The 27290-nt window shown below is 37.2% G+C and overlaps 1 protein-coding gene across 3 annotated transcripts; it reads right to left on the bottom strand.

Annotated features, from left to right (window-relative positions):
* Positions 1-7: 7 nt before the first annotated feature.
* LOC145670721 (uncharacterized) lies at positions 8-11357 on the bottom strand. Of its 3 annotated transcripts, none has more exons than XM_081739499.1 (4): positions 10703-11357; positions 3954-4107; positions 1466-1580; positions 8-1086 (listed from the first exon to the last, which is right to left on the bottom strand). In XM_081739499.1, the coding sequence occupies exons 2-4, from the start codon at positions 3980-3982 to the stop codon at positions 763-765; spliced, it is 468 nt and encodes a 155-aa protein (XP_081595625.1). In that variant the 5' UTR covers positions 3983-4107; positions 10703-11357; the 3' UTR covers positions 8-762. The 3 variants fall into 2 exon arrangements, 2 of the variants coding, with proteins under 2 accessions (XP_081595625.1, XP_081595626.1); XM_081739500.1 differs by lacking the exon at positions 1466-1580 and having other exon boundaries at positions 10703-11353.
* Between the last annotated feature and the right edge of the window lie 15933 nt (positions 11358-27290).

Below are 27290 nucleotides of genomic sequence, written 5' to 3'. Positions count from 1 at the left end.
AAAAGTTTCCTACGTTTGTATGAAGTGCCCACCTCTTGTAAACGAGTTTGAAGCATTTGCAGTTTACTGCAGATCTCACTGGCATGGTAAAGAGAAATATTTCTCATTACGTACAATTCAATATCATTTACTACAGGCTCTAATATTTCGGAAGTACCTTGAATAGTACATCTATCGAGCTTAAAGGAAGACCTAAAGAATTTCATTTTGACAAAACTATCATGTTGTGCACGTCATATGCAGACACAGTCACATCGCTGATGTTGTCTGGACTTAAGGAACAGAGAGAGTAATTCGCTATGTGATTGCTTTCGCAACTGTCATGCGAAATGTTTGAAATTAAATCCGTGTTACACGACTCATTATTTCTGTTCACACATTTACGCACATGTCTTCGGAAACCACTGAAAGTAGTCAAAATAATTGGACAATGAACATTTGGGCAATGTAACTGCAGTCTTGAACCTTCGTACAGAGCATGTTGATTTTTTAAATGATGCACACGGTCACTCACATTTGTCGGTGATGGCCTACGTATATAACAATAATATAACATTGTGTGATTAAGTAACAACGAGTTGAACAGTGTTCTAAGCATTGTACCAAAGATGCGTTGTAGTTAATAATAATAATAATAATAATAATAACTTATCATCTATACGAGAAATACATTCAGTTCTCTCTCTGGGTACACTTTAATTCACATTAATTAGAAATTTACATATACTTCTAGCATTAAACTTTTTTTCCTGAAACGAAGTATCACATTTTGTCAGTTTCACATTGTTCAAGTAAACTTTCAACTTCTCTCATTCTCGGTGTGTGTAGTTTTGGCAGTTCACAGAAGCTTCCAACGTAGTTAAAAAACTTTTGCAGAGTTGTATCGAATTCACAGTTCAAAACAAAGTGAATTTTAAACAATTGATCAAACGAAGATATTCTGTCAACATTACAACTGATATCCAGAATATAATTAGTCACTTCGACATAAATGTTGCTCGGTGAACATTTATTTGGTCCGACGAAAACTAATACTGGCTGCTTCGTAATGTTTTCTTCTGAAGACGCTTCCAGCGGTGAATCGTTCTGAAAAAAAAATCATATAATAAAGGCTGAAACAAGAATAAACACAAAATGTATGTAGGATATTTCTATAAATTACGAATTATGAATTTCATTTAGAACTTGAACTTTATTTGTGGTCTTTAAGCACCTAAGACTCAGGCCAAGAGATGGGAAGGGAAAGGATTCGGGACGGTGTTGGCCAGGGCCTATGTTGCAGGTGCCATCCATTTGCAAGGATTTGCCTCGTTTAACTTAGCAAAAACGTCAGTCAGAATGAAAGGCCCCTAAAAGCGAACCCAGGACCTCTCGAGGGCACATAGCAAATGTTTAGTTACAAGGTTAATTGGGTAGCCACGATTGACTAGAATGTACAAGATTATGACACAAATGTTAAGCTTACCCTATGAAATTGAAAAGCACGGTGTTGAAGTAAGTTTACGAGAACTCTCTCTGCCTTTCTTCTTCCCTTAGCCGTAGCTAGTAGTTGTCGCACAAGACATATTAGAGCCTCAATACTGTTGTTCCACCATGTAATGTAAAACATTACGAATTAGAACATGTTTCAGTCTCTCAAACTACAACGGTAACGACTAGCTACTCGTAAAATTTTTAATAGGTTAAAGAAAACATTTTAAAAATCTCTAAAAACGTAAAACAAAAAGGTTTGATACGAAACCAAATGAAACATTTCAATCTAAACAGAACAAATTCAGTCAATCGTACAATAAATGCTCAAAGCTCCAGAAGTTCCCCTTGTCTCTAGCTGCTAACTAGAATTCACTTTCCTCTTATATTTTTAAATATTTTTCTTGTCTATAAAGTTATATTTTTTTTTATCTAATTCAGATATATTACATGTAAAATGGATTTTCATTACTTTTCGTATTTTTTTTTTTTTTAACTGATAATTGTGAAAATCTGAGACCGAAAGAAAATTTAAGAAGATAAGCTCACTGAAATTTTGGACATTCTGAGCTTAAATATTTTTGAGTGGGGGAATTGAAACAAAAAATTTAACTTGGAGAGATACAAGTCCTATGTGTGTCCTCTTACTGGTAACAATTTGCAGAGTTTGCTAAGTGTAAAGGAGTGAATTTGTGAAACAATTACAAATTATGAGTGCTGTAAGTGCGCTGAGTAAAGGTTATACTTAAAAACTGAATGGTTTCTGTCTACAGTATCAGTAGCGTACCCAGGAAATTATTTCGGGGGGGGTCCAAACTAAATATGAAGCTATTTTATATTAAAATTGCTAAAATTGCCCCTAAAATTAGGCTAAATTTTTAAAAAGTCGAAATTTCGGGGGGGGGGGTTCGGACCCCCGTGTCCCCCCCCTTCCGTGCGTCCCTGTACAGTATGATATACACAGTTACATAAAATGTTAAGAAAAGATTTTAGGACATGCATTGGAATTGCATAAATTGATTTGAACAACCCATGTCAGTTGCCTGAGCATTCCAGGGCGTCATGAAATTATTAAAATATCATGGTGCTATGTGATCTCAATTAATGTTATGTTACTTAATATGGTTCTTCCCTGGGTTTGTTGTAGTTTGAGAACAAATATGTATTGAAGGAGATAAGTTTTATAGTTTGATTATTGTAAATGTTAAAAGATATGCAAAATGCTCATTATCTACACTTATTGCAGGGTCATTCTAACAGTGTGTGTGTGTGTGTGAGGGGGGGGGGGAGAGTATGAAATATCTCGGTCCATAGACACGCCTCAACATAATCGGTAGAACCAAAATATTCAGGAGGAAATATGGTGGAACTTTCAGAGACATGTGTGTATTTGCTGCGACAGACCACAGTCACAGTACATGTTCAGTATTTGGTTTAAATCATTGAAGCTACTTCATTGTAATCACGTTCTTTGTACTATTAACTTCACGAAGAATGAATGAAAAGCTACAAAATAAAGTTATAAATCATAAAGGGCGTGAAATGAGTACAATGGTTCAGAATTACAGATTTTTTTTTTTTAGCGTGCAACGAAATCGAAAAAAAAAAAAAAAAAACACCAGCAGTAGTCGACATATTTTACCCTCAATCTCTTGTAACGAACCAATGTAATCTTAGCTACAAAAAGTAATGAGTATTACGTTAGAAACGCTTTTCTTTTGTTGGTTTGTCTATGTTTATAAATCCAAGCACACTATTTTTTTTTAAATATTTTATATATACTAAATAGATGGCACCTGTCTCTCGAATATACATAAAAATCTGCAAAACGTCTTAAGTAGCCTCTAAAATTGGCGTCATGGAGAAACCATTTAGTAAGGATAATCAAAGGAGAATACTCTACCTTTTATTCACGTTTTAACTCGCAAAACATATAATACCAATGCTGAATTGGGGAATGCTTGAAAAATAAACATTAATATGATCTAGAAAATGCATAATGGTTCGTCAAGTTATGTTACAATGTTGTTATATATGTAAAGCAAATGCCCCATCACTGACACACAGTCAGATGCAGTTACAAATTCCGCATAAAACTGAAGTTAAATTTAGTTTTTTGAAGCCTTTATGCAACTTTCGCTCAGGCAGGTTAGATGATAACGTGACAAATTGGTGGAATGAAGAGTGGGAGGAAACGGGAGAACTCTGAATAACCTACGCAGATGGTGTTTGTCCACCACAAGTCCCACATGGCATGAATAGAGATCGATCCTACGACCTCACGAACCAGAGGTGAGCGCTCAACCAATTGAGCCACCGCGGTTCAAAATTCAGTATCGAGTGTAGGATGTCAATATTAATTCCACTACAAACACAGAAATAACCTATGCATCATAAGGGAATAAAAGATGAAAATACCAAAATAAAGCCCGGAAAGTACAGCGTCACAGAAATTTAAAAACAATTACAAATCTACAATTTACCTGGTTCTTCTTTCGTATTTCCAAAGCATGACTCATCTTAACTGTCGTTGAAGTAAGAAGCTACTACCTCCAATATTCTATTCTGCACACCTGGATATTTTCCAACGAAATTATTGCCTTTACCAGGGAACATTACTTCAAATTCCGGACATATCTGTGAAGGAAAAAATAGTTTTAGTAGAAGAAACGGACAAAAAAGTTATGGTAAATCCATGTCAAGTGGTTCAATGTCTGTTGCTTATCTTTGTATATAATTAAATATTATCGTTTACCCATCTACATTATTCAAAATTTGTTTTACAGTCCATATTTATTTTCCAAATAACGGAACATTTGCTATTGATACCTATGTTGGTTGATTAAGATCTGTTCCGTCAAATAGATTTTATAAACTTTCGCTTAACAGCTCCATTTTTCTTAAGATGAAAGTAACAAATACACAACATACCACTTATTGGTAAAATGGTTAAGGATAAGAAAATATATTTACAGATATGGTAACATTGACTCTACAAATGGAACTATGTAAAACTGTAAACCGGGCGGCCGTGGTTCAGTGACAGAGCTTTGGCTTAGCACCCGAGAAGTCCTGGATTCAATCCCATCAGCCGACCATCCTGATTTTTCTAGCATTTTACCTCAGTCACACTAGGCAAATACCGGGAAGTCACATTCAATATGAGCCCTGCTTAACACCTTCTTGATTCCTCCCCCTCCCTAAAGCCAGCATGAAACAGATTCCTAAAACCCATAAAAAATAAATTTAAAAAAAGCCAATTGGAAGGGCTTCGAAATGCTAGACACTGGATGTTGAGCGTTTTCGCTCTTATTCATTGATGTTAGTTGGTTACAAGCTCATATAAAGTATGTTTACTATAATTCGCAGCGAAATGAAATCTCTTCACATGTCAAATTATGAAATGCTAGAGCAGTCCTTCATTCGCATAAAAAAATGTATTTTCTTTGTTCACTAGGTATAGTAAAGGAATGGAAAAAAATCAGTTACAGCTGTTCATTCAATACCTCTACATTACCTCAATTAGAGATACATCTTAATAATTATTTAGGTTCTTCAACAGAATTTCGATTTTTTTTTTTTAAACAGCGAATGGTATATGTAAGACTTGCTGTCAACATGATTTTTTTTAAAATGGTGCTCATACTTCAGGAGATACAGGGTGCTAAAACATGAGATTCTGCAAAACACTGTTGAGCGCTGTGAAAAATAAAGCAGGGTGTCAACTGAATTTCGAAAAATAGAGTTGAGTTGATTTTGAGTTTAACGTCCCGTTCAGCAGCGAGGCTATACGAGACGTGGGCCTACTGATTAACGTGGAATCAAAACTACATGAGCTCCCGCCGTGAATTGAACCCGGGTCTCCCACGCCAAAGGCGCGTACGCTAACCGCTTAGCTTTCGAAAAATAGAATCCTTGACTTCCCCTTGAACCTGACAAAAAATAAGGACCATTCTTGAGCATATTACATGGCTTGCACTGGTCCAAGAATCTTCAATCTAACATTATAAGAAGGTAAAAAAAAAAAAAAAAAAAATGTCGAAAATTGTTTTGTGGAGATTTACCATTTTCTCAAGTGATCATGGAAGTTGCTCTTTCCAACGGCGAAGTAACTTAAAATTCTTAAATGGGAAATGGAACCCCCTCCCCTTTTTAAAAGCATATCGTTGAATTATAATATTTTAAAAGAAACACGGCGCTAACGGGAGGTTCATCTGTTGAACCGTGCACACAGAAACTCTTAGCCCACAGTTCATGATTATGCAGGCTCAGTTTTTCATCGTGCTTTGTGATTTTGTGTCTTATACAGACATTGCTATTTAACCATGCTATTTTCACCTCATTATTGTTTGAAGGGAGATTACTCATGGAGGTGCTTTATTCAGAATGATTTATTTCTAAGTCTGACTGTAAATAAATTCTTAATAGCTCAACGTACAGATCTTCCATTAGCGTCAGAGAGTTTATTTTTAAGAATAAAGGTGGTGAAAAATTTGTTAGGCACTCAATGTCTAAAATAATCCCCCTATCAATATGGGCCGGTTGAATCAAAGCTGAAACAGTTTTATGGTTTTAACAGAAATAAATAAAGCTATTACATTTATATTTTAACAATTGAAACCAGGCTCCAGAGCTCACATTTAAATGAAATAAAGTGAAGGAACTAATTCTATGAGAATGAAGCATTCTTTCGTTATAAGTAAAAGTCAAATCATTGACTGTGGCTTGCAGACACCCTCTAAAGTTTTACTTATGTCATAAAGCAATTTAGATGATCCAATAATTCAAAAACATTTTAAATACAGACATTTGAAAGCATATTTCAAGTTACACGTTAAGTCTTTAAAGAAAAAAGAACTCTGTGACACGAAGCCCTGAACGGCTTATCTCGAATTCTGTAGGACCCTTTTTTTCTTTATTCAATACTTGTGAAAGTAAGGAAAAACACAGACAGCTGATGACAAATGCAGTTATATTGGCAATTCTGTAACGAATAGCCTATATCAATTCAGGCAGGCAAAGAAAACATATTAACTTTGTAGTCTCAGATGTTTCTAAATTTAACATATATCAAAATTTAGGACAAATTAAGAAACGCGTATTTTTTGTTTTGACCAACCTCTCCAAAAGATCTGGCCCGAGCTACAGGACGACCAATATGGCACCTCGAGTGCAATTTCTCACGTGCGAATTCAGGCAAATTTTTAAAATGCTGATATCTCTGGAGCAGTTAAAGATATTCATTTGAAAATTAATAATGTTTTACTTACTGAAATCATACCCTGCGTTTCGAAAAATTTGTCCAGGTTCTCACGTTTCAGCCTTTTTATTTTTTAAAACAGTTTTGTTCATAAAAAGGCAATGCTTTTTTTTTTTGTTTTCTGTTGATCTGTACTATATAATACTATGTACAATGAAAAGGAGAACTTCCACTTTTGAGTATAACAGGTTTTATTAACAAATGAAAATTTTGCCATACATTAAACCAACTTCTATTATCATATTCCCAAATAGTAGTCTCATGAAATCAAAATCTAGCCATATTTAACATGGCATTTTAATTTTGCATAAAGGACAGTAACAGACTTTCGAATGTATTGAAACTTCCAAAATATGTGTGCAAGTTCCGAAACATATTGCAGGTTCCAAACCATACCACTTCTGTACACTCTGTGTAGGATACGCCATCACAAAGCCTCTTCCCATGACCAGTAGCACTGTATATCCACTCCATTGGAAATTCTAGTTTGAAGAGTTTTGTCAGTTTTGATTTAATATACACACTAGCTTCACAGTGCTTTCTTGATGCAAATAGCTTACGACTTGACTTGACTGACCATGATTTCTTAACAGGACTAACACCAATCCAGGGAATGTAAATCTTTTGCTGCAGATACGAAATTTTCATCATCCACAACGTGGGAAGCTTTATGTTCAGTTGGTGTCATTGTTGATATTCTGTCAAAGCATGTAGAACACAGGAAACATCTTGACTTTAATATAGTCTTGAAATGAGCCCTGTTATTCCTAACCTGAAGATTTCTCTTATTCGGCTAGTCATATATACAGTATACTATTCTTTCATGCAAATAGTCAGCACACTTCACTCTCCTGTGGCTCCTGTCAGAAGACAATTCAAACTGTTCTTTCCACAGAACACCAACGACTCAACAATTAGCAGATCCTCATAAATGCCTATAGGCCTAGGTACTATTTGACCACAAAGTTAATGAACTGCTCTCTGTCTACCTGATCACAACTTAACAGTAAAATCATGTGTTCTTCCTTTTATATGCTAGGTAGAGTTATCTGGATGATTCCAGAATGTGGTTACATTATGGAATTATGTGGAAGGATCCAGAATGTTTTAGAAGACCTTTCATGATTTGGAAAGTTCAAAGAAAGTCCAGAATATGCAGAATTAAAATACTATGTCAAATATGACTAGATTTTTATTGCATGACACCAGTGTTGGGTAAGTTACTTGTAAAAATGTAACGCGTTACAAGTTACTTTACTTTCTCTTAAAATGTAACGCGTTAGTAACGCGTTACTTGCCCCAAAAAGTAACTGTTACTTTACTTTGAAAGTAACGCGTTACTTTTAGGTCCGAAACTTTAAATATGTGAAAAAAATATTACTTCATTTTTTCCGTGCTACTATTACTACCACTACTACTACTACTACTATTATTATTATTATTATTATTATTATTATTATTATTATTATTGCACGTTCTGAATCGCTTTATGTAAATGCAAGGACAAATTTTTACTTGATATATGAACATTTTCATATAATGTAACATTGGTAAAATGCCATACTGCGTTACTCATAGAGATGGGCACGAGCGAGTTTTCTTTGAAACTCGATTCGACTAGAAACAGACATTTTTGAGTTCGACCCGAGAACTAGTTTCGAAAAATTTCCTCCAACTCGATTTGAATTGGTGTCAAGTTTCGAGTCGAGTTGAGCCAAATCCCGTGTGTAGTTTCGAGCATATTCTTCAAGTATATTACATAGACAATATACACTAATATTACTACTACTTATATTATTATTATTATTATTATTATTATTAATTATAACAACACTGTATATAAACATGAAAGATAGACGGTTTGTATTTGAATACTAAAAAACTAGTTCATTGCCAACCTCGGTAGTCGTGAAGTCTAGGAGTCAAGGACATTGTTTACGAGCTTCTGAATTTGGGTTGAGGGTCTAGGTTGAGTATTCAGGCTCGAGCCAAACACTGTTAAAAGTTATAGAACACTGGCCAGATATCTTCAAAACTGCTCGGCCCGGGTTTAGAATTGTCAACGACTCGAGCAGCTCGGCTCACAGCTCATTCACTATTGACCCGAACCGCGAAGTGAGCCGAGCCAACAGCTCACGCAACCGACTCCGTTAAAGCCCTCGGCTCAGTTGAGCCAAACCGAGCAGATGGTTCATCCCTACCAAGCCAGCTCGAGCCGATGGTTCACCCCAAGCGAGCCGGCTCGAACCATCTTCTCAGTTGAGCCGAGCCCAACTGAGATTGTTATAAAAAATCTCTTGTGGTCTCTCTATCGAGACAAGATGCGACCAGTGTCCCCTCTCGTGAGCAACACTAAAGGTATTCCATATTACTGTTTAACTTACATTTCTCATGGCTTTCGCTTTCCAGTGTAATCAGGCCATGATTTCAGGACGAGTTAAAACGAACGAGCCATTTTCAAACTCGACTGGACTCGAAACTCGACGCGAAAATCTGAATCGGCTCGGAACTTGACTCGAGAATTACCTTTGACTTGACTCGAAACTCGATTTGAATTCGAGTCGAGTCGAGATTTAGCTTGACTCTTGCTCATCCCTATGCGTTAGAAAACATGGTTACTTGTTATTATTCTGCTAAACTAATTATATAATAATAATGTTGTTATGTAAAATTAAAAATACAGAATATAGAGAAACATTACACTACAACTAATAAAATGAGAACACATGAACTGGGGGTGAATCAAAACTTGCCAGTAACTCTTAAAATCGATACGTGCTTTTTAAAGGTAGGTTCAAACTCTATAATCAACGGGACTCTAGGATAAGCAGACTGATCTGAAAGAACTACAATATTACATACCATCAGCAAACTATTTTCTAGTAAAAAAGTAGGCCTGCTCATCAGAACACAGTTTATTCATATTAACTCCTTACTGTATATCGTTAATTATGGGATCCTTGTTGTTGATAAATCTGTGCACCATCACCCTCAGCTTTTAGGAAAAAAGTATTCTTTCAGATGTTCGAACGGTAAAATATTTTCGTTCTCCATCTTTATAAAAACAACACCAATAAAAGTAAAACAGACTAGCGGTATCATTGCACTCCTAGTTCACTCACTGAATGTATTGATTTGGAACTGTCAAAATCCACGACCAAATCTTCAATCAGTACGCGTGATTACCCTAAGGCTATCCTCATCTTCCAAAAACAGCAAGTGGCACTACGAACTTATCTGTTTCTCTGTGTGTCAATGACTGTCGGTCACTAACATACGTAGTTCATGCTCGATTGTTTCATTCTGAGAAATTCACTTACAGGAAAGAAACGTTTGTTTCCGAAAAATAATATACATATATTATGGTTACTCATCCGAAATGTAACGCGAAAAAAGTAACGCAAACTAGGTATGTTACTTAAAAATTTGTAACGGGTTACCGTTACAGTTACTTTGGAAAAAATGTAGCGCGTTACTAGGAAACGTTACTTAAAAAGTAACGCATTACAAGTAACGCGGTTTGCTAATGTGCGAATATGGTAATAGAAATTGGTATGATGTGTGGTAAAATTTCCCATTGTTTAAAAACCTGTTAAATTCCGAAGTGGAATCTCTCTTTCAAATGAAACCAAGAGGGAAAAATATCTTCAACCGTTCCAGGGATATAAGCATTTTAAAAATTTGTCGAAAATCGCATATGAGAAATGGCACTCGAGGTTTTTGCGGTATGTAGCTCGGGCTAGATTTTTTTTTCCGAGAAAACATTAAAAACAAATCTTAATTTGTCCTGAATTTTAATATGTTTAATTCAATAACATCTGAGACTATGAAGGTACCCCTTTCCTACCTGAATTGATATGGACTATGCCATAATTGATTTTAACGACAGTTTTTCACCCACAGAAAGTTATTTTCTGTGCAATAACACACACACACACACACACACACACACACACACAAAATTGTACTTACATGATCGTAGGTTGTCGATGGATCCTTTAAGCAATGAAAAATATTCCCCGTTGCTTTGGCATATTCAACTTTCTGTGGTGTTGTAGGATGAAACCCATATTTGTTTGTTATGATTGCCACAACAATATTTACAAGTCGTTTTCTGAGTTTTTCGGTGAGAACCTTATGTTGTTTGTAGTAGTTTATTATTTCCTCCCCTCCTGGTTTTTTCCTTATAGCGTTAGTCAATTCTTCACAACAAATGGAGTGATTCTGACGGAGTTGTTTTTCATCTGAATTTGGAGACAACGCTCTAGTCTGTGATCCAGACGCATACACATCATCACATACTGATGGCATTGTTGATAATTCGCTGTTGTTACAATCTGAATAAACCTCACTAACATTACGCAGTTCTAACACCAATTGTTGTACGTTGTTTTACCAACTCAGATTTATTAACGATTTCTACGAACGAATTACTTTCACGCACATAAGTTCGAAGTACTTCTGCATCAATATCAAAGCCACCATCATCTTTGAGTACTACTTCATCTTTAATGTCTTGTATTTCTCTTTCTGCCTGCAATGAACGAAATACCTTAATTCAGTAATATCATTACGCAAAACTATTTACAAATATGCGCAAGGTACAAGGATGACATTAAGTGATACGAAATAAAACATACTTCATTACACCAGCCATACACTGGCGTATTTTTCAGTCGTAGCCATAAAATTTCATGCGCTAGTCTTGTTAGCAGCTGTCAATACGTTAGTGTATGGGACCTGGCGTACGTTTACGTACCGAATTTTTATACGCTTGAAAAGTCTGGCTGCTTTTAACTTCGAGCGTAAATACGGCGCGTAAAAACGGCTCAGATGAAAGGGTTTTCGAGCAGCAGGTGGTCTCTTGCCCTTTCCACGGCCTTCTCCCTGGTCTGGTCTTATTGTTTTCAGAAGAGAAAACCTGTTCTTGAGTTGTCCTCGCGAATCGTTGCTGAGGTTTGCTGGTAGACTCACCAGAAATCTTCATTCCAATCTAGTTTCAGTCTTTCTATACAATACATGATTTCGGCTAAATTAATATTTTCTATTGTACAAAACGAGATATTATTTCCTAATTAAAATTCATAATTAATTTTCAGTACATAGAGGAAAAGGTATTTAAATCCAATACTTTCTAATTAGAATTCCCAAATGATGAGAGCTTCTCCGTGGCTATATGATCAGCGTAAGCTTCTCGGCGCAGGACATACTGTTCGATTCTCGGCAGAAGCTCACGCAGTTTAAATCTCACTTCTCATATAGAGCTCCTCCGTGGCTAAGCGGTTAGCGTACGCGCCTTTGGCGTGGGAGACCCGGGTTCGATTCCCGGCGGGAGCTCATGTGGTTCGGATTCCACGTTAATCAGTAGGTCCACGTCTCATATAGCCTCGCTGCTGAAAGGGACGCTAAACTAAAAATCAATCAATCAATCACTTCTCATATAGCCTCGCTGTCTGAGAGGTCGCTAAATTCAAACCCAATCCAATCGAACATGATGTCTTTCGACTACGAATTTAACATTAAATTTAATATTTGACAATTAGCCCCCCCCCCCACACACACATACACACAGAGAGAGAGGTCAAGATGGTTATAAAAATGAAGTCACACCTTTAGAGTTGCTCATATTCTGATATGAAAAAAAGAAGTATAACATGACTTTTAATAGCATGTGACCAATTCCCGCCAAACTAAAAATGTCATGCTATTTAGGAAAGAGAGAGAAAGCAAGAGAAGGGAAAGAAGGTTAGGGCAACCAACAGTAGAGTACGCAGGAATTTATTTCGGGAGCTGTCCAAACTCAATATGAGGGTATTTTATATTAAAATTCCTAAAATTGTCCCTAAAATTAGGCTAAATTTACACAAAAGTCGAAATTTCAAGGGGGGGGGGGTCCGGACCCCCAAGACCCACCCCCTGCGTACGTCCCTGGCAACCAACATAAAATGTTACTTCCAGACATACTTTCTCGTTCACTTGGTTCTCTCCGGTCGAATATGAATAAAAATGTCCCCAGTAGCAAAGATAAATTACATTTCACTCTTAAGAAGAACACTCCTTCACCAAATAATGTTCAAATTCAGCATTCTGATATTTTGTTCTGTTCCACGCTACCCGTACAATATTTTTGAAAGAAATCACTACCAGCATAGAGGCTACAGGTACCTACTAGGTATATTTAAGAATAAAAAGTAATAATCCTGACCTTCAATAAGATATTATCTCGATATCTGCCTGATAAAACAGCAAAAAATTGCGTTTGACTATCGAAATTCGGTGAAAATTTTTTGCTACTTCGACCACCTGCTGCTTGTTATTTTAAGTACTTTCTCAATTTTACAAGAACTTGTAACAAAATAGGTTCAGAAAGTCACTATTTTTTTCCCCGTGATCTTAACATTACTCGTGAAAAAGAAAATGTGAGAAACCGCAATACATGGCCTAATGTTTCTTTCTTTGTGAATTATTTCACACCTCAGATTGTACATATATTTAAATTTAATAGACCTAATAATCCTATTTCACCATTAATGCTCACATACTAAGTCTAAATAGCATAATCATTGTACTGCTCGCTTTAGTGTGCTTGCTTTTCAGCCTAAAAGTTCTAGTTCAATCCAGGGTACCAGCTATGTTGAATATTTTTCAACATTTTATTATATCTCGTCATGATGGAGACTGTGCCAACACTTATTTGAAAAGCTTAAGTAGACTCAAAACAGAACATACCTAACACCAAAATTGAAATGACACCCATTTGCAGGAAACAGGATTACACTCATAATAGTTCATGTTAACTTGTAGTATGCCATTAAAGCATTTCTCAACTTTTGTGGTGTGGTTACTATCAATTCTTCCCAGATAAACGTTAACTTAAGGTCTATTACCACACAATATTAAATAACAATGAATATCTGACACTTAAATAATTTCTTTCACGAACAACTCAATCATTTTACTGACAAGTAAACCTTACGTTTGGGTGAATCGAGTTGCTGATTGAAACACATATGAAAAAGTAGTAATAAATGTGGTCAGTATTTCAGTGAAGTTGTAGGTGCGAAGCTCCAGGGGTTTAGGAGATACAGCTACCAGAACATCACATGAAAGTACAGAATAGTCTTCATACAGTTGGAGGTAAAAGCCCTGTAAGACCTCGTGTAACGACAAAAGGTGAATAACAAATATATGGGTACATATTAGGACTAGGGAGAAGTCATATAGTAAGGGTACACCTGACGGCGGCCATCTTGAAATCCGCCATTTTGAATTAAGGTTAAGTTTTTAAAATAGGAATAGGGTCATGTGATACATGATTTAAGGCGCAAATTTAATCAGAAGAACAGTGGTGACGTTAATTTTGATTTACGCGCAATTGGTAAAAAGTTACAGAAAAATTAAATATTGTTGCAGCATATGTATTAGTCCTTTACCCCACCTTGTAAATTTTGTGTTAATGATAATAATTAAATAAAAAGCAGGTGGATAAATATTAGGTATATGGTAAGAGTTGCCTTGATGGCGGCCATGTTCAAATCCGCCATTTTGAATGAGACAAAAGTTTTAAACAAAACGCATAACAGTGACACCTTATTAATAGCAAATTTTACCTTAAATTCAGCAGTATAACCATTTTTGCTTTATCATTAACCAGCACAAAATTAAATGGGAATAGAGTAATGCAATAGATGACTTCGGGCTAGAAGTTAATCAGAAATACAATGGTGGCGTTACAATGTTAGTTGTTTGATGCTGTACTTGCACGCCATTTCGTTGTTTTTCTTGTATCCTGTTCACATCTATTTCTCGCTGCAACAATATTTAATTTTCTTGTAACTTTTTAACAATTACGCGTAAATCAAAATTAACGTCACCATTGTTCTTCTGATTAAATTTTCGCCTTAAATCATGTATCACATGACCCTATTCCTATTTTAAAAACTTAACCTTAATTCAAAATGGCGGATTTCAAGATGGCCGCCGTCAGGTATACCCTTACTATATGACTTCTCCCTAGTCCTAATATGTACCCATACATTTGTTATTAACCTTTTGTCGTTACACGAGGTCTTACAGGGCTTTTACCTCCAACTGTATGAAGACTATTCTGTACTTTCATGTGATGTTCTGGTAGCTGTATCTCCTAAACCCCTGGAGCTTCGCACCTACAACTTCACTGAAATACTGACCACATTTAGTACTACTTTCTCATATGTGTCTCAGTCAGCAACTCGATTCACCCAAACGTAAGGTTTACTTGTGAGCTCCTCTGTGGCTAAACGGTTAGCGTGCGTGTCTTTGGCGTGGGAGATCCGGGTTCGCTTCCCGGTGGGAGCTCATGTGGTTCGGATTCCACGTTAATCAGTAGGTCTCGTCTCATATAGCCTCGCTGCTGAAAGGGACGTTAAATTCAAACTCAACTTAATCGTTTTATTATGTTTATAAGTAGCATGTCCATCAGTGTCAGGAGAATTTATATAATAATTGACACAACTTCTTACTTAATAGTGTTATTTTAGTGTCATTTTTACTACTAGAGCTTCGAAATTAATTGATATTTAATTGTTTTCAGTTTCGTATAACATACAAGTTTGTTTACATTTTTCTTTTTACTTTCTGCTTAATTCCTTATAACTACGCTTTCTTACAGTGAAATATGTCTTATTCAATGAATACAAGAACTATGAGTATTAAAAACATACAATTCGACGGATCTTTACACTGAGAAAAATGAAAATTTAAAATAAAACAAATCTGTTTATTTTCTGCACCAGTAAATGGAAACTCTTCCGACATAGATTGCTTCAAATCATTGGTTCATAAGTTGTGAAACAAATGTAATAATAATAATAATAATAATAATAATAATAATAATAATAATAATAATAATAATAAATTTAAACGAACGAATGTATTTGGTTCAAAGTGTCTTTAATGAGTTAACAGTTTAAACTTCATTTGAAAAAGAAATCTGAACTAAGATTGGGTAGCTCAGTTAATTTTAATAAGCAGTTGGATGTTTGTACCAACATGTAGTGAAATTTAAACAAACCAGTCGTTCAGAATAGTTTGACTTTGTTTGAAAATAACCTAATCTGAGTTGAATTGGAGAATAGAGTGTTGTGAATAGCTAATTTTTGGACCGAATTTGACTAAGTTCGAAATTAAATAAATTAAGACCTATATTGTGGTAAAGCTTCGTGATAATATGCCAAAGGATAGGTGCTGACTGCCACGGGTGCTGACTGCCACAGCCAACTATTGGTGCTGACTGCCACGACTGTCGTTGATTGCAAATATAAAGGTGCTGACTGCCACGACGGCGTGCTGACTGTATTTGGAAAGAGAGGAATTAATCCCTCATACTAAATTTATGATTATTAATTAATTTAGTAGCGATTAATTTAGTAATCATTGCAGCAAATCTATGTGGCATCCTATAAGTTACAAAGTTGCTCACTAAGTGGAACGACATACACTTGGATGTTTATAAAGGGATTGTCTTTTCTGTACTATGTACAATTTGCACATTTCATTGTTTATATTAATTGTCTTATTGTATTATTTAATGGATATGATGGTCTGAAGCCAGCTGACAAGGGAAGTTTGGGAGAAGCACTCGCCTGCAGAGAAATAAGCATGTCATTTGAAAGACCAATTCATGCTGATTACAACAGGTAATAAAACTCCTCGAACAGATATTCAACTTGGAAATTTATATGAGAAAATGAGTGGATGCACGTTTCAATGCGTTAAGTATTCTCACCCATGACGAAGCCTGATGGTTTGAACTTGCTATTGCTTGATCACTGGGGTCCATTCACAGACAATTTGTCTATTACAAGTTGCATGACGGATGGCAAAGACCTAATGGTTGAGAAGATACCAAAGAATTGCACACGATTTGTGCAACCATTTGATGTGTTTTGATTCCGATCAATCGAAGATTATGTCAGGAGATGTGTACATAGTATGAATCTTCTTCATCTGGACGTTATAATGTACCAACGAAACAATCAAATAAAGTTCGTGTCCATACGAATCACTTCCGATCACCGCGATACATTGGATTGTTTCAGTTTGCGTTCTGCAAGACAGGTTACGAACAAATTATAGGCCTGTAACTTTTGAATCACTTGTCGAATTTGCTTTTTGCTTTCGTCCTGCGAACTGTTCTCTTGACGGATGCAACACAATTGCACATATAAAATGTTCATGGTGCAAGGAAGTATTTTGCCCTGCGTCATTTCTTCATAAAACAGAAGAACAACAGTGATCAATTTTCATCTCTAACCTATGATTACTGTGAACAATGTAATGACTAATTGTATCTAACAAACCCGTTAGCTATTGCGAAACACTTTTTTTCTGTTACTTCCGATAGCTTTCAATTCGTATGTCAATATTCGTTACTAATTACGTCGTACTTAACGCGTATAAATGCCTATATCCTCATTTTCTCATATAAACTTCCAAGTTGAATATTTCGAACCATTCTCAACCTACAGGAATTTTATTAGCTTGTTATAATCAGCATGAATTGGGACTTCAAATGGCATGCTTAGTTTCTTTGCAGGCGAGTGCTTTCTCCTGAACTTCCCTTGTGAGGTACAGCCAGCAGTGCTTTTTTGATGGAACTTTCAAGAGCTGCTCGAAACAATTTGCACAGCTGTACACAGTTCATGCTGACATAGGGAGTTCAAGTGAGAATACATAAATCGTACCAATTTTATACGCACCGCTCTCTGACAAAACTGAAAGTACACTCATGTCCAAAATTATTGTCGCATATCTATAACTATCTTCTTGTAAGAATATAATTTGATAATTTTGTAGAGTACTTTTAATACTTATATTATGTGTATAATCAAGAAATTTATATTTGTGATAAATTTCATAGGAAAAGAATTATAAATACGAAAATCATAATGAGTAAAATAAAATGTAACTAAATGGACAAGAAAATTTTATTTTCGTTTTATTGTTCTTATTTACTGCTCTTTTGACATGAAATTTACCACATGCTTGTCTTAGCCGATTATACACATACTAACATTATAAGAAATACCGGGCGAATTCGTTATCAAATTATATTACTAGAACAACATATTTATAATCATGTGACAATAATTTTGGACATGAGTGTACATACAGTGACTTGTTTACCTTTGTTAGGTGTTGGTCTGAACAACACGATCCTAAGGATCATCTAGTATCTTTCATGCTTCTTGGCGTCCGGTAATGTTACGTCTAGCAACTTTCTCTCAGGCTCGTGGCAGTCAGCACGCCATCGTGGCAGTCAGCACCTTGATATTGGCAATCAGAGCCAGTCGTGGCAATCAGCACCATTAATTGGCTGTGGCAGTCAGCACCCCACCTTGTAAGCTTTGGTGTCTATCTTGTTATCTCTTATGAGTATAAAAATGGCCAAATATTCAAATTTCGAAGGTTATTGATCTATTTTCTTTTCTTTGATCCTTCTTTATTACCTTATATGATTAAATGAATGAGTACAGGGTTTATTACCTTTCATAAACAGAGGTATATTTGTGCACCAATCTTAAATTTTGGAAGAGGTACATTCCTTCATCATTAAGTTTTGTGAATTGTCAAATGAATAATTGGTAATTGTTCTTAGAATTGAAATGTTTCCTTAAAAGTCAATGTTTATATGTATTTTCATTTAGTATAATCTATTTCTGCATACGTAGTTTCAAGTAAAAATAAAGACAGTTTTTGGTAAAACAGTATTAGAGGTTAGAATGAGAATATTTTTTTCTAAAATGCAGGCAATCCACGTCACCGCGTGTGCTTGCTTTTTTTTTTTTTTAAAAAAAAAGCTTGATTTTTAGCTACCTTGTTTTTTCAACATATTTGCAGAAGATTCTTTTGGCACTCGCACGAAAACAATTACGAAACTTTCTTGATGTTTCTAACAAATAGATACATAGGTTATAGTAGTAAAAAGTTCTAAATAAAATGCCTTTAAAGTAGAAATCCATGGGCAGTTATTTTCAGAGTAAGGGATTTCCCGTACCGCGTGTGGTTATGGCAAGAAATAGACGCGTGTGCCTGAGTGATAAAACGTGCAGCAAGGTGAGAATTTTAATTCCTTTATTCAATTATTTTTGATAGATTTTTGAAACATCAAACAATAAGGATATTTTTAAAGATTAAGGAAGGCATATACCAAGTTTCATTAAAATCGAATAAGTTTACAAGATTAGGATTAGTATTTAGATTTCTGGGCTGTCGGCATCTATGGCCACGTTAGCCCGTCACGTTTGAGGGATGACATCCCTCGAGGAGCACACTATCCGGGGAAAGAGAAGGAAGAAAGAGGCCTGGGACCTATATGTTAGGTACCATCCTGGCATTTGCCTGGTGTGAATGAGGAAAACTCACGAAAACCTCATTCAGGATGGCTGGTCTGAAAAAGCATTTTACACTTTTCGACCACCGGGAATCGTACCTGGGACCGCTTGCACCGAAGGCGAGAGTGTTAGCGACTATGTTACACGTAGCCACTAAGTTTAGGAGAGTTATGATAAAACAGACAGACGGATGGACATAAGTGCTAGTTGATTCAATTGGTAGATACTTGCTACTTTCCATTCAATTATATGTAGATTTAGTTTCGGATGTAGGCTTATTTCTATGTTTTATTGATGGAAAGAAATTTAGAACAACATAACTTTTTTTTTAAAATCTAGAATCACACTTCTATGTTCCTTTCCTTTTGTTTGCCCCCACAGGTAAAATTCCAGATGCATGAGGTCTGGAAATCATGTTGGCCAATGCACCGATTTCACTGCTGCCAGAAAATTACGTAATTAAGAAAGCTTGTTGTGATTACAAACATCAGAAAGCATTTGGTGTAATGTTGTTATATAAACATAGGAAAGCAATAATCACAGTAAAAAAAAAAAAAAATACCCATATACGTCATTTTAAGCAATGCAGCTTTTAAAAAGAAGACTGAAAGAAAGTCAAATCTTCAATCATTTGTAACTTTGTTTCTATTTACCCCAAATGCGTCACATTATGATCATAGTATCGACATTATGATACTTTGGACGTGAATTGCTTCGTCTTTCTCTCTTGCATTATTACTGTTATAGGAGGCTCCAAAATTTGAAAGAATGTGATATTGAACTGTTATTAGTTTGTATCACTGAATAGTAAATATTGTATTGTAAGTATTGATGCAACGTATAGATTTGAAATATAGAATGTGTCTAGCCCCATTTGAAAAAAAATCAATTTTAGTAGGGTTGATATCATTGTGAATTTGGTGGTATCACAGAGTATGTCAAACGATTTTCCTCTTTTGATATTCGATTCGTACAATATTCTAGCTATTATATATACACTGATTACCAGTTTAATTAGAGACATCAGGACAGTTGCAGAAACCGCCCTGCGGATGCTCCGCTAGTGCAAATGAATGAAATGCATTGCACGTGTACTGCTGCCGTGTGCTTCCTCACTCGGTATGAGTTTCAGTGCAGAGTGTGATGAGCAAGACGAAGGACCTGTGTACATTTCACCGTGGTCAAATCGTGGGGACCAGACGACTGGGTTGCTCGATTTAGGAAATTGCTGCGGCACTCGGAGTTTCACAGGCAACTCTGTCAAGGGTGTATCACGAGTACCTGGCTTTCGGTAAAACCGCACTCGCACGGGCAAATTATCGCAGAGAGAGGCGTGTCGACGACATTGGTAGGAACCGACTGGCTAGCATCGTAGCAGCCGACAGACGGGCTACAATGTGTCAAATCGCGAGAGGTTCAATGCAGAACAAGTACGCCGTGTTAGCAGCTAGACAATTCAGAATCACCTACTCGTCATGTGGTATAGTAGCCATCGGCCTCATATGGGTGCATCGCCAACCGCACGAGGTAATGAATCAATCATGCCAGCAGGGAACTGTGCAGGCCGGTGGTTGTGGTATTCTCAACTGGGACACGTTTATATGGACTGAAATGGGTCTCTTAACACGTATGTCACGGTCCTCATAGGTGAACGCTACCACAAGCTTCTAGATGACCATGTGATGTCATTCGCTCGGTTGCAACATCCGGGTGGTGACCTCTTCTTTCAGCAGGTCAATGCGCCGGCCCACTGCTCTAGGATGGCAGCAGACTGGTTTAATGAGCACTCCTCTGATCAGAAATAATTTTCTGGCCATTACAGTCACCGGTCCTCAATCCCATCGAACACATCCGGAACCATGCGCGCCGACTACAGAGGTGCTCCGGGGCTCTGGCACCAACACAAATAATCTTGTGGGTGCATCGCATCACAAGAATTTTAGTTTGGATCCGTTTCTCTTGCGTTTAAGTCAGTCCTGTTACCGACTGAGGTAGGGCAGCCCCAACTTATCCTAATAGTACCGGCATGTTTTACTTTATCACAGCACAGCTCTTCATGACAGTGTTCATAAAAGATTTTAACTAAAAATAAACCAATCAAATATTGAGACTTGCCTGAAAACATATAGGCTAACACGTCCCGCCATTGATACGCACCCATAAATTTAGGAAAGTCGGCGTCGTTGTCTGGAACGCCATGGAATGACGTCTCCGGGCTGTGGACAATCTTCCGACCAATCTGCGAACTCTGTGGGAGACTTTACAGTAGATATGTATTGATATGCCACAATGCCGCGGCAGGTAGCCGCCGTTATCAGAGCGAAAGGTGGTACTACCAGGTATTAGGTAAGTGTCTCTAATTCAACTGGTGATCAGTATATATATATATATATATCGATAGATAGATAGTTAAAGTGATCCTTATTTTTTTTTCTTCCGAGTCTCGTCCGCTAAAATGGTCCCATATCAGACCAAAGTATTCTCTGAGGAGAAAAAGGTTAACTGAATAATATACCCCAAGCAACATCAAGTTTTGAATGCATTTTCAGTATACAATATGAGGCAAAGGCACCTTGTAAGTTTGGAACGGCTAGAGGGGTGGCATCATATCTTGAATAAAGGTAATGGAGGTAAAACTATCTATTACTGTATAATACCACAATAGCAGTCATCTTAAAGCCCACCAGCTTAGATTCAGGCCCAACAATTTAGTAGAAGGGTTCATGTGATGCCATTTTAAGCAGCTTTTCACTACGAACACTAATCTGATTCCAAATTATGTATCATATAAAAATCGGCGTACCGAACGTAGAGAAAAGTACGAGGCCATGCTAAAAAATAATGTCTCATTTGTTTTTCAGAATGTAAGCAAATATTTGATTGAAAGTACTGTTGCATTATATTAATTACACTTCTGTCTTGACATATTGATCATACTGGAGTCCAACAGCTGGGGGAGCCGAAGCAGCATGTGGTGATCGAATTTCTTAAAACAGGAAGTATGTCCCTCTTTGACAAGCATCGAATAGTAGTTGATGTCGCGGAGAATTGTGAAGATATCAGTACGCCAATACATTGTGCTGTTCGTGCTTGTCCAGAAAACTGCATGGGATCGAGCCTCGCCTCGGTTGACAAATAACAAAGTGAAAAGTTACACAGTACAACGGGTGAACAATATCTCAATATTGTTGATGAACTGATTAGAGAGAATCAGTACATTATGTAAGCAGAACTTTCTATAAACAGTGGTATCTCAAGGAATTTAATGCGGTCATTAATCGTAGATCTGGATTACGAAATAGTTTATGAATGGCGGGTGCGGCGTAAATTGACTCCTGACATGAAACAGAATATTTGCAAACAGTTGCTTCAGCGTCAAGGTGATGAGTTCTTGAACGATATTATCACAGATAATGAAACTTATGTATACCATATCCACTCTGGCGCCTCCATGAATATTGACACAAAGGATCGCTTGCACCGAAAAACTTTAAGACTGTGTCACCAGCAGGAAGGTTATGCTGACAGTCTTTTGGGACTTTTATGGTATAGTGAATATGGGTACGCAATTCTGGTCAGTCCTGTAATACTTTTACAAAACTGAAAGCATGAAATCGACCAGTTTGTTGGTAACTGAAATTCACTAATTTAACACGGTAATGCTCTCCCTCACACTAGTACAAAGGCAACTGAGAAGATTCAGGTTGTTGGTTTCACTGTCATATCTCATTCTACATACAGTTCAGATCTGGCTCCATCAGATTTCTATTATTCTCCGAAAGTTAAGGAACACCTGAGAGGACTTCATTTTGAGTCTAACAATACAGTGAAGCATGAAGTCAGGGTGTGGTTTCGTTATCAAGATGAATATTTTTTTTATATAATAATGCGATTATGAAACTGATTACACGTTGGCAAAAAAGTGTTGATTTCTATAGCGAAAATTCTATTAGTGTACATGCGTTTGTTTTACACTAAACTTCAGTCTTTACACATAAAAGAAAAACAATAGGATTAATCACTTTTCAGCATTCCCTGGATTTGATATAATTTTTTGAAAAAAAAAATCATACCCAATCATAAGTAATCAACTTAAAGTTACCATGAATATGGCAGTTAGAGGTGATATAGAGTATGATATGTGATTACAGTGCTTTATTTGCCCCCTGTTTGTTAATTTTAGTTGGAGAAGAAAGATAATGTCTGTAGATCTCCATAAGTTAGGTAAGAGTGCAAATGAGATATTCAACCTCAGGACCTACAGACATTTGTAATTACCAATGTATTCGTCATCTTTACCATAGAGATAGACCTACAGGCGTCCACTGTCATGAATCATTCACATCAGAGTAGCGCACGTGCTGCAAGGATTGCGTTGACCAACATAAATACGCGCACTTGATTCCAACATAAACCGTTGCAGAAGCAAAGTGTAATGGCGAAAGAAGAAAATTGGATCGACGATGCACGTACTAGATACTGCGCGAGAATCTGACGGTCTGGACCTACAAATGCCCAGGTTATCTAAATCCTAACTCCAACCCCTCCATGGCCGGTCCCAAACCTGTGTTGAGAAAGGAAGAGGAGTTGTTTCTGGGCACATGCATTATGGTGTCTGTAGTGCTGACAGGGGGGGATAGAACTTGGGAAGTTCATGGAAACACATTATTCTCGTATTTCCAGCTGGTAATGCTTTCTATCTATGGACTGCACGTTAAGGCTGGAGAACAACCTATTGGGGAATAAAGGTTTCGACCGGATATCTAAATAGTGACTAATCAGTGGCATTGTATCTGACAAGAAACCCCTTGAGTGCGAGGTCGGAAGTGCAATCTCTAGTAAGGCTCTTTTGAAAGTGTAGTGTGAACAATGATGACAGGAAAAATATTAGCTGCTAATGACTCACCATGTGCAGCGGAGAGCGACAGAAAGTACCTGTTCGAGAGGTGCAGAGATCAACCTACTATGGGATGTATGTATTACACTTTACAAAATGAACATCGTCCACATTCACGAAATGTTCAAAACAAATCATTAACTTGCATCATGAACACCTAATAAAAAATGATACGCCCCAGTGATCACAAACGCTCACACCATCACGATCGAAGGCGAACTTCTTGGGAATTACAAACTATTTATGGCGTTCAGCTACGTATCAACTCTTAAAGAATGCATATAGAATCATATTGGTATAACGGGTGCATTATATTCCATCAGTTCTCATCTCCTCGTTGAAAGCTCACATTCTGTCTCCGAAAAATGCAACTATGTCATACCCTTGGATTCGGGAGGTAAAACTACGTAGTACTTGAACATGCATGCAAGAGGGATAGTTGGTGTGCCCGGGGGGCGAATTCAATCCCTACAGGGAGGATAATGTGGCAGGTCCTCAATTAGCGATTTGGGTGTGTTCTTGATTTCGGAATGGGATACCGGAATACTAACGCATTTTCGTACTTCAATAGTACTACGAGGAAGGATCAAATAAAAGCCCTAAAAATGTAATCAAATGCCGAAAAGTTGGATAATTGCTTCGATGTGTAGCAGTAATATGCCTTAAGTTGCACTTAATGACCGACAGGTGGCAAAGTGTTGGTGAGAGAACGTTGAAAGCGACGGCGTAAGTACCAGATGACTGCCTCACTGTACACATGCACCATGTTAGAACAGCGTTCGATAAACCGGTTTTTGAGCAGTGAAGGTATGAAACCAATTGAGATTCATTGCAGGATGACAGCAAAGTATGCTGGTTCGTATTTGTCTCTGTAGCAAGTATACGAGTGGTATAGGAAGTTTAAAAGTGGCATAAGATCTATGGAGGATGCTCCTCAACCGGGACAGGCTCACCGCCTAGTGACCGATGAAAACAATGCGTTAGGAGAACAGCTTGTAGAGGAAAGCATGCGTCTTACGCTGAAAGAAATGGCTATAATCATCAATATTAGCTTTGATTCAGGTCAACACATTGTGAATAATGCTCTGCATTTTAATATGGTGTCTGCAAGATGGGCCCCTCTTCCGTTGACTGCTGAATTGAAAGATCGGCGCGTCGACGCCTGTGAAGAACTTCGTTTCAACGCCAAAGGTGATGCATTTCTGGACAGGATTGTTACAGGCGTGAGACGTGGGTTCACTATCATCAACCAGAAACCAAAAAAGCGAGCAAAGGAATGGGGACATAGCTCTTCACCGAAACCAAATAATAATAATAATAATTTCACACCCAACCATCAGCAGGAAAGGTCATACTCACTCTTCTGGGATGGAAAGGGAATAATTTTGGAACAGTATATGGAAAAAGGAGTGACAGTAACCAGTGCCTCGTATAAAAAAAAAAAAAAAAACTGCTACAATTTCGACCAAAATGGTTCTTCCAACATGGTATCCATGCACTTCCGAAGCGCTGGAATACTTGCATCAACGTCAAAGGGACTACATTGAAAAATAAGAAGCAACATTTCCTTTTCATTGTTAAATTCTAAAATGTAATGCACTTTTAAGATTTTCATATGATCATCCCTCGTAATAAGTAAAAGAGAAAGTGGAATCAATACTTAGTTCCATGTTTTTAAGCGTTTATTGGGTGCAGAATCCAGAACTTTACCAATGGACCCGCCGCTTCTAAATGATCACTGTTTTTAAAGAGAGACAGTCTACATCACCCATTGGGTCTGGTAATGTATAATGTAGCTCTACCGTAATTAGAAGTTACGAATTATTTGAACGGCCCTGGGGGAGTATGATGGTCCTTCCCAAATGGTGACCTACACTTACCATTGGGTTCGGAAGTACCTTAGTCACATCATTTTGCCATTGAACGATAGAGGTTGGAAGAGCCAGGAATGAACAAAAGCACCTCCCTAGGTATGTCTAGGGATCCCGGATTGGATTGGACTCTGCTGGGCTGTGCTCAAATCGTGGGATGCGGTAGCTGGTGCAGTCACTGACAGAAGGTGAAATTGTCTTATAACGCCCGAGTATTATGCTTACAGAGCAAGAAAGGACTTGACTCGCTAGCACGACAGCCTGGACAAGTAGGATAATTGATAAGCACTCAGGACTTCGGTTTGATCTACAGTGGACGTATTCCATTCCCTGGAGATTCTGGAGTGACACGTTTAAAATGTACTAAGGTCAACGAACAGACCTTGAAGATACACATCGTACATGAAGACAATTGAGTCCAAATACAGAGGAACTACGAACTGGATTTTTGATAGTTCCAGTCTATATAATACGCCGCCCGTCCACGCCATGATACGCCAGAAGAGAGTCATAAGATTACATCTTGGTTCACAGGAAATCACCGACAAATAGATCTTCATCATTAAGGAGTTCTTGATTACCCAAAATGACTCCGTGTATATGAAACATTGTCCTAGGAAGCCACTGTGATCATTCTCATAGTGTATCCCGCTACGGAGAGACGTGGCAAGAGGTCACATATCACGGAATCAGAAAGCTCCACTTCTGCGAAACTGGAGTGAAAATACGTGTTGTGAGCTACAAGTCTGATACTCTGACATCTGTTCTTCAACCTACCAGTCCTACCCTCTTTGTCAGTATCGAGTGAGTCTTCGACATTAATTACTGGCCTACGAATCTGTGTGACTGCAAGTTTCGGACTTTTTGAATAACCTGTCGCTTATACACCTGTCAATGGACAATAAATATGTGCAGAACACACTCATACTCGCGCATAACACTTACCGATATGTATAGACAGTCAGCGCGTTGCATCAATTCGACAAACGTAAATTCTCACTTAGTAACAAGTTTCTGATATTAATAAAATTTATATATTAAGTAAGCAGTAGCGAAGCGTACTATGAGGCTCTGAGGCCGGGCCTACCCTGTTTTCTACCGTATATTTTCTTTATCTTTGGTTTCTTATAAAATAAAGTAAATACTTCAACATCTCGTTTTTTTTTCGGTAACAAAATAGTAGGTTGGAAACACTTTGAATCCCTTCCGTCTGAGCCTCACCAGCTCTACGGACAGGTTTACGGGCTTTGCTGCTCATGAAGCGAAGCTATTATCGCTGGGGGTTGCACGCATTGTTGGGAAGGTGAGAATGCTCGCCTCTGGGAGTTTATAGTTTTAGCTGTGAAGGCCTTCAATGCTAATATCTTATGCAGAATAAGAAGTTTCTGTTAGAATTATGTATTTCTATTAGTGATAAC

Source organism: Thermobia domestica, chromosome 14, assembly GCF_964235325.1.
Source record: "Thermobia domestica chromosome 14, izTheDome1.hap1.1, whole genome shotgun sequence".
NCBI classification, from domain to species: Eukaryota; Metazoa; Arthropoda; class Insecta; order Zygentoma; family Lepismatidae; genus Thermobia; species Thermobia domestica.
Note: the sequence above shows the minus strand (reverse complement) of the source record. Positions and strands in the feature narration are given on the sequence as shown.

Coding starts and splice junctions, on each gene's coding strand:
- LOC145670721 (XM_081739499.1), bottom strand. CDS start 3,982: ATGCTTTGGAAATACGAAAGAAGAACCAG. Junction 1,581..3,953: donor AAATACGAAAGAAGAACCAG/GTAAATTGTAGA, acceptor GTGGAACAACAG/TATTGAGGCTCTAATATGTC. Junction 1,087..1,465: donor GTGCTTTTCAATTTCATAGG/GTAAGCTTAACA, acceptor TTTTTTTTTCAG/AACGATTCACCGCTGGAAGC.